Genomic DNA, 8,712 nt, shown 5'->3' on the forward strand with positions numbered 1-8,712 from the left:
TGTCAAAATTTTACATAAAGAACGACTATTTTATAAAAGGATGTTTGCGGAGATGATTTTTATTAAAATGCAGGCACACGGACTAAATTCTCAGACTGATACTGAGAATTTGGGAAAGTGTTATAATACTTTGCTTGGTTTGACTTGAATTGTTTTTCGTTTGCAATTTGTACCAAGTAAATATAAACATAATTCTGTGCTGCTTGCGGCATTCGGAGGTACACGTTTATTAGCTTGACATCTCCCTGAAACTCTACTATCTATTATTGAGGTATTTATCATTGTTTTTCTTCATACTTAGTTTGGTTACTCTATCTTAATACGTTTTTTAGATAATTACACCACAGCACTTTAGTACGTGCGATGGAGTGACCAAGCTTATAACAAGTTAAGGGACGTCTACATTGGAAGTAAATAGCAAGAAGTAGGAAGTAAGAGTAAGAAATTGACCAACCACAGTCGAATATGAGAAGAATAATCAACTATGATTGGTCAATTTTTTATTCTTACTTCCTACTTCTTACTGCTTACTTCCAATGTAGACGTCCCTTTATTGACTAATACCTTCGGTCTTCCAGGGGGAGATTTTCTTTGTCATAATGACTATTTGTATTTATTTGCGTTGGTTCTTTCGATTCCCGTAAGTAAAATTTGTAGCGACAACTTTTGTAACAACAACCTTTGTTATATCGATTATTGCGACCTTATGTTTGTGACATTTAAATATAATTCGTTTTTTATTTGTAATCACTGAAGATGGTCTGTGAAGTTAGACCGAAACGCGTTTGATGATTAATAAATTTCTTCTCATCGTGAGATTGGGTCACTATTTTTTTTATAGTTTTAATAGCACTATTAGACCTGTGTTTTAACTCTTATTGTTCTTTACATTCAATATTGATTATGCTAAATTTTTGTTCAAACAAAAACATTTATTTAATGAGTCTATTCAAGCTTTTTTGAATGTAACAAAATAATAGTATAATTCTTCGAAATTATAAATGATACATTTATTACAAATCTAGTACCCTCCCCCCCTATTCAAATATCTTTTAAATTCTTTGTTGAAAATTTCAAGGAGAAAAGCCACAGACTTATATATCTATACTCCCTAAAAGCGCTAATGAATAATTTTATCTTTGTTGTATATTCATTTAAGGAACGACAAAGATAGAATGACACGGTAACGTTGTTAGCTCATTCTGCAAATGTACCTTTAGACCAATGGTCTGTTCAGCTGCACTGCTGAACTGGTGCAACAAGTTAAAGTGAGATAAGTATATTTTTTCTTACTCTAACTTATTGCACCAGTTCAGCAGTGCAGCTGAAAAGAACAGACCACAGGTTTCACTTAGCGCTGCAAGTGCTCCAGAGCGATGGATAGACCAATCACATTCACGTATTTGATGCTCCGGAGCATATGCAGCGTCAAATGGACTCTGTTCTTAGACGCCCAGATCAGTGTTGAAAAGAGAAAGAGAAAGAGAGGGAGGCAAGAAGAGAGAGAGAGAGAGAAAAGAGATTGGCGCTAATCTCTTCGAGGCTAACATAAATAACGTTGTAGAATGATAGGTTTCAGGGAGTTTCAGTGTAATTGACAAAATTGTGGTGTTCTCGTGAACTTGATTTACACAAAAATATAACGCAAAGATGGGACGTCGTTCGATAAATACCACAAAAAGTGGGAAATATATGAATCCTACTGATCAAGCACGTGAGTATTGTATACGGACAACATAACCATACATCTGTCGCAAGAATATACATTCAAGAAACACTTGTCTCGTTTTACAGGGAAAGAGGCACGTAAAAAGGAGTTAAAAAAGAATAAAAAACAAAGACAATTAGTCAGAGCTGCTGTGTTAAAAGGGAAAGATCCGGTGCAAATTATTGAAGAAATGGAAAAGATCGATCAAATGGGTTAGTGCATGAGTTATGACTTTAGATAATATTTGTGGTAAATACTTAGAATATCTAGAATATCTCACATATACATAATAGATTTCAATGAAATATTACTTATTTAATATCTTCTGGTACAAAAAAGATAGTTTTAGAAGTTAAAATAACAATATATCTGCACTTCATAGTTGTGCTTTCACAGCTTGTATTCTTCTGCAATACTTGTGTTCTTTCTCTTTATTCTTCCATCTAATGTCATATGCATACCTATTTTATTTTAAATATAGATCCAGTGACTTAATATGTCTATAAAGGATATATCTAATGTAACAAATTTGTTGATATTTTTCAAAGTTTGAAAATCTGTCAGTCTATATATAACAATATTAGAAAGCAGACGTGCAATTTTAATCTGATTAATGTAATTATATTCTATATTCTTTATTATGAATCTTTATCCATTATTATAGTATATCTTTGTATTTTGTCTTTTAGAATACAACGTAATGCAGCCACCACCTCTGAATGAAAAAGTATTAAAGGATAAACGAAAGAAACTTAAGGAGACTCTAGAGCGAGTCCTAAAAATGTATGTAAGTATATAAGTAGTTTATAATTTTAAGTTTCCTCCAATATTGGTAAGCTTATGATGTCGAAGAGAAATTGAAAAAATGTGTATGAGTGAAAATGGGACAAAAAATTTCAACTGTTTAGCATCATATAATCTCGTCTCCCTTTTTAGGCTAAAGATGATCAAGAGAAGTGGGCAGAGTTGAAAGAACAATTAATTCAATATGAACGTAGAAGGATAGACTTAGTGTCTTATTTTGAAGCTGTACGACATGCACAGCAAGTGCAAGTTGATGAGATTCCATTGCCATCAGCAGCCAACGATATATCGAGAATGTATCAAAGTAAGTGACATAGTCAGGTATTATAGTGAAACTAATATAATTTAAACTAATATAATTAAACTAATATAATAGCTTTATATTATAATTATTAATAAATATAAATATAAATTTATAATTATAATTAATGCAAGCTCTCCTTCTTTCCCTGACAGGCTCCTTGACTTCGCAGATCCCGCTGCCGGACATGCCGCAACCACCTGCGCATATGTATCCACCTCATCCTCACTATATATCACAGCACCATCCATTAATGAATATTCCAATACCACCGAGTATCTTGAAGAAGACCAGTGCATACGCAAATGCTCCTGTTGTACCTACATTAGCACCCAATAAGGAGCCGCCTGGTGTACCACCATTCCCACCGCCTGATCTATTAAGCGACGACGAGAACACAGCCGAAAACGTAAGTAAATCAAATAAATCGAATTAGAAAATAATAAAAATTATAAGCTATAAAATATTAATAATCAAATAAATATAATAAGAGCTCTATATAACTAACATCAAATAAACGTAAATAAACGTAAATAAAGATCTATAAAAGCCAATTGCGAATCTTAGTTACATTTTATTCTTAAAAACGTATGTGATACTAACTCTTGTACCTAATTTTTAATGCTTTCAATTTAATTTATATCTCGACGTTTATCTCCACATGATTATCGGTTGATTTAAGTTGATTGACATCCACTACTGTTTATCAATAATAATAGCTCTTACGATATAACTAAACTAAATTAAATTAGGTCTTACATTAAATATAATTAGTAGGTCATAATTAGTTTACATCTCGATGTTATCTCCACATAACTACTGATCTATTTAGATTGTGATCAATATACTACTTACCAATAGTGATGACTTTTATGATATAATTGGGAATGCGACCACTTACAAAATGTGAGATGATTAAGTCAACAACTTGTTCCTTGTAATTTACAAGTATGTTAATTAAGGATGAGACTTTTTCAAGATAATTATTCATAAAAAGTTATATAATTTCGGCTGAGGATGATTAAAAGAGATATTCAAAAAGTTCTGAGCGTTAAAAATTAAATACAAGAGTTGGTACCACATGTGTTTTTAATAATAAAGTGCAACTAAGATCTGCAATTGGTTTCTATAGTCCTTTAATTTATGTTTATTAATATTAATAATTGTTATTATCTATGAAATAAAGATATTACTACTAACATTATTAGAACGTTAGTATAATAATATTATTGTATATATATTAATATTTTATACTTATATAATATTATCTTTTATTTTAGAGCCCAAATTCTCGAAATATTGTATATATATAGACTCCTAGTTTATTTTACGATTAATATTGCTAGTGCTTTATATTTCATACATATATTCATATAATTATTCGTGTATGTAAATTATAAATAAGTAATTTTAACGTTTGCTTAATTGACAGATCAAAGAGCCACCAGCAAAATCGAGAACGATAAGATTCGCTGACGATAAGGAGGACAAGCAAGAATCGGGAAACAAAGAAAAGGACATAGAAAAGGAGAAAGAAAAAGATAGGGATATAGCGAAAGTCAAGCCAACGACGTTGCAGCAAAAGATGTTGGCGATGGCTGGACAAGATATCGATCAGTTTATGCGAGAGATGGAGGTTGTTCATAAAAAAAGAGAGACCGAACGCGCCCAAGACTTGAACGCGCGATTGTCGTTGCTTGAGACGGAAAGCGAATCCAACTCCAAGCCAAAGAGTAGTAGCAAGTCCAACAAAAAGGCAGACGATGAAGAGCTGGAACCACCTGGAGCATCGGATCATCTCTCTAGTCACGGTCAACACACATCTCACCCACACACGCAACACACACAGCAACACGCAATGCCACCGATGGGTCTTCCACCTCCACCTTTGCTCTACAGGCCACCTCCGCCTCCGTTACACATTAGAATGCCACCACCGCCACCGCCTCGCATTGGCCTCCGATTGCCGCCTGGTAATTGTCACTTGCTTACGCATTAAAATTCACTCTTACGTAATTCTTCATTTGTAACATTCGACGGAATTAAGTGTGAAAGCGTTTATTTGCGTGTGGGATATAAGATATTCTTTCTTGCTTCTTCCATAGGTCCTCCTCCTGGAATGCCGAGAATATTGAGACCCGGCCCGCCCAGCATACCGAGAATGCCACCGCCACAAATGCAAATGTCAAATATGTCGAATATAACGAATCCCCAGCTGCAAGCGCAACCCGGATCGGTCGCACAACCGAAGACTCCCAACGTTCTTTCCGCCGCTCCGCAATTAATTAACAGGAAAGACAAAGACGGAAAGAGCAGCACCACTATAGAGGCAAAACCGCAAATTAGAAATTTGGCCGCAGACGTTACTAGATTCTTGCCGACGTCCTTGCGCGTAAAGAGAGACGATAAAAAGAAGTCCAGCAGTATCTCCAGAATTACAGAAAGATTACCGGAGACACAGCCGCCCAGAACTTCGCAACCCAAAACGAAAGACGACGCATATATGCAGTTTATGCAGGAAATGCAAGGATTACTATGAATTTGGAAGAGAATGTATACTTACTTCAATTGAAGCAATGGATGTTTCTCTTATGTATAATAAACAATATTGTTTTATTATAATTCTTTCTTGTCACCTGACGATTTTAATCTCACGATGTATGTATGTATTTAAATGTACGAACAGAACGTATAAAATTCACACAAAAACTTGTAACAAAAAAATTTGAAACAATAATATGAGCCGTATTCTACAAAACTAAACTGAAACATCTGAACCTTATTCCTTTAGAATACTTCGTTTTTAGAATGCTTACTTCGTTACTTATTTCGTTACTTATTCCTAAACTGTTAAGTCGTAACTTCTATCAGAAGATTTCTGTTGCAATAAATTATAGAAATATATTGCAAATGGATAATTAAACGCAACGCCATGTATTTAACACTTTCAAAACCGCAACAAACAATTGATATGCATTCTGCAGATTTTTGCACGTTGTTTAAACATAAATATCATCAAATTAAGTGAAAATCCATTTGTTAACAGTCAGTCATAGTCTATAATTTGATTTAAATTTAAATTTCATACCATTTTATTATTACCAGAATTTGCACGTATGGAATAGCGCCAAAACTCTTAAAGCTAATCAGATTGTCACATAGAGTATAAAGAATTAATAGAAGCGCGTTAAATAAAAAAAATTGCGTATCACTTAATGAAATTACATTGTGACGACGTAATAAAGCTTAATGTAAACATCTATAATATTCAAGTAGACTTAATAATAAGAGAGTTGCATGTTTTTCTTGTAACATTTTGTTGCAATAAAATTTTAAAACTCCTTTGTAGACAAATAATTATAAACACCTCTCCCTTTGCTGTAATAATTATACAAAATAATATATAATTTTATCAAGAATGTGACGATAAATCAAAATTAATTGAAATATATGAAACACAACATACAAAACTTTTAAAAAAATGTCTAACAATAGTTAAACTTAATTCAATTCATTTTCAGCGATCTTAAATATCTTCAAGAATTAGTCGCATCGCTAGACATGCTTAAATCAACATCGATCATAGGATGTATATCGCTCCTCCGTTTAACATTTAACCAGAATCCGCCTTCCGGTATTATTGCCAAGTTTTTCTTGCTAAATTTTAACGGCAACGAAGTTTTAGCACAAGGTTTCAGCTCGCATCGCGCTAATAGATGAAACAATAAGATCTTCACTTCCAGCAAGCCAAACCTATTAGCTATGCAAATACGCGGCCCTGAACCAAATGGTATGTAACACGGAGAGTTGTGGTAAACGTTATTGTCCAAGAATCTCTCCGGGCGAAATTTTTGCGGATCATCGTAATACTTCTCATCACGATGAATTCCGTAGACCGGGACCCAGACAATCATATCTTTCTTCAGAGTGAAGGGCTTCCCTCCCGGGTACGCGGGAGGCAGTTCATAATCTTTGCCGCATACTCTCTCTATGAAAGGTGCCGGATACAACCTCAGAACTTCGTTTACTACCGCGTCCAAATACTTGAGCCGATTAAGGGCTTCATAAGTCACTTTCCCGTTGGACTCCTTCAGAACTTCGTCGATCTCCAGCCGCAGCTTCGTTTGGACGTCCGGATTAGTCGCGATCTCGTGAGCTGCGAATGACATCACAGTTGCAGTGCTGTCGAAACCACCAAAGAAGAAAATGAATGCTTGTGCTGTCATGTCGTCGATACTCAGTTCCCTCTCGGTCTCGCGTTTACCTCTGATGTCCATCATCAGTTGTATCATGTCCGGACGCGTAATATTCTCGGCGTCACGAGTTGCGATTGTGGTTTGTACAATCTCCCTAAAAAAATTCACGATATCGTCGCTTATCAACTTCAAGCCGAGAAGTCGTGCGAGTTTCGGAAATGTCTTGAAAGTGAGGAACTTAACGGCTCGAATTCCTTGGAAGGACGTGACTTCTTTGCCGTAAATGAAGAACTTGTTTGTCGGATTTTTCATGGAATCTATTTTAATCCCGAATGCACACGTTGCAATAACGTCGTTCGTGAATTTGTTGAAGATGTCTTTCATATCTATGTCACTTGTATCTGTTTCCGATAGAAACCGAGTAAAGTCTACAGCGCATTCCGACATCAGCACGAACATAGTCTTCATCTTGCTGGACGTGAAAGCTGGACTCAATAAAGTTCTCACGTCTTTCCATTTTTGACCCTGAAGGGAGAACAAATTCTTTGCTGACAAGGGATCGTTGATTTCGATAAAGCCACGGCGATCTGGAAATGAGTCGAATTTCTTGATGAGAATCTCTTTAACAAGCTCCGGATCACGAAGCAGGATCATAGGTTGCGTCATGGCGTAGAATCCCAAGTATTTGACGTCCTTAAAATTGTACATGTTTATAAGGAAATCGGTGAATGACACTTGGCGAAATATAACCGGTATCATGGATCCTAATATCGGAACAGACGGTACATGAAAGAGACCGTGTCTTCGAAAAAAATTAAAATGTTTGAAGAGATAATAGGTCCCAAGAGCTCCTATCACGAAAGATAACAGTATCGTCCAGAACACCATGATAAATCACAAGTTCTTGCCAATATCAATTATTTAACAAGTCACTTGAAGATCGTAGGAATTCGATACGTGCCTGCGATATCGCAATCTAGAATCGCTACGTGCAACTGACGATACGGCTTACGCGATAGTATATATGTTCGCCTTGCGTCAGACCTCCCGGGTTACGTTACACGAGTCAAGTGGCCAATTATAGTTCATCACTCAGCGATCTAATGTATATACAACTTGTAGTATGTTGTATCTGGCTCTATCTGACAAACTCTAACCGACGAACACTCAAAGAAAAGAGCAAGAGTCGATAATTTCTGAATAAAATATTTTCAAATACGTTCAAATATTTCTCTCTCTCTCTCTCTCTCTCTCTTTTATCTTCGTAATTTTATCTTCGGATGTAAAACTACTTGTATTTTATGTAACATAAGATAATCACTTTTTGCGACAAATATCGTACATTTGTATCATTTTATTCACTGTGTTATCGCATTATTTGTACATATGACGAAATTGTTTTATATAAATAAATGACTCGATAAATTATGAGTTATAATACATACAATAAGTGTACGATATATATTAGGACCTTAACTTAGTTTCCGCCCGCAAATGTTAGATGGCAATGCAAACAGTTCTAGTAGTCATTACTAACGAAACAGGTAGTTTGTGATTAATTTCGACATTTCTCGATAACATTCAGTCAGCATACACAATTATTTTCCTAAACAACAATTTCTTTTGCTTTGTGAAAAATGGAACGCGATAAAGTGTTTTTTCGACATGTGCTTTTGCACTATTTTGATTTGAAAAAAAGTGTA

General features: G+C 35.0%; 2 protein-coding genes across 2 annotated transcripts in view; one reads left to right on the forward strand and one right to left on the reverse strand.

The window, feature by feature from the left end:
* Nucleotides 1-61: 61 nt before the first annotated feature.
* Nucleotides 62-5,572, forward strand: LOC116841541 (WW domain-binding protein 11). Its single transcript, XM_032809602.1, has 9 exons — nucleotides 62-271; nucleotides 579-640; nucleotides 1,450-1,714; nucleotides 1,795-1,920; nucleotides 2,398-2,495; nucleotides 2,645-2,816; nucleotides 2,969-3,222; nucleotides 4,246-4,786; nucleotides 4,919-5,572. Exons 3-9 carry the CDS (start codon nucleotides 1,651-1,653, stop codon nucleotides 5,350-5,352), a joined length of 1,689 nt encoding a protein of 562 aa, XP_032665493.1. The 5' UTR covers nucleotides 62-271; nucleotides 579-640; nucleotides 1,450-1,650; the 3' UTR covers nucleotides 5,353-5,572.
* Nucleotides 5,573-5,887: 315 nt separating this feature from the next.
* The window catches only part of LOC116841544, a 10,922-nt gene continuing 8,097 nt past the window's right edge, over nucleotides 5,888-8,712 (reverse strand). The window contains exon 2 of the mRNA XM_032809605.1: nucleotides 5,888-7,857. Coding sequence (XP_032665496.1) covers nucleotides 6,350-7,857 — 1,508 coding nt within the window. The 3' untranslated portion in view covers nucleotides 5,888-6,349. The remainder of the gene's footprint in view (nucleotides 7,858-8,712) is intronic.

Source organism: Odontomachus brunneus, unplaced genomic scaffold, assembly GCF_010583005.1.
Source record: "Odontomachus brunneus isolate Ranch 3 - 2012 unplaced genomic scaffold, Obru_v1 Obru_scaffold_016, whole genome shotgun sequence".
Classification (NCBI taxonomy): domain Eukaryota; kingdom Metazoa; phylum Arthropoda; class Insecta; order Hymenoptera; family Formicidae; genus Odontomachus; species Odontomachus brunneus.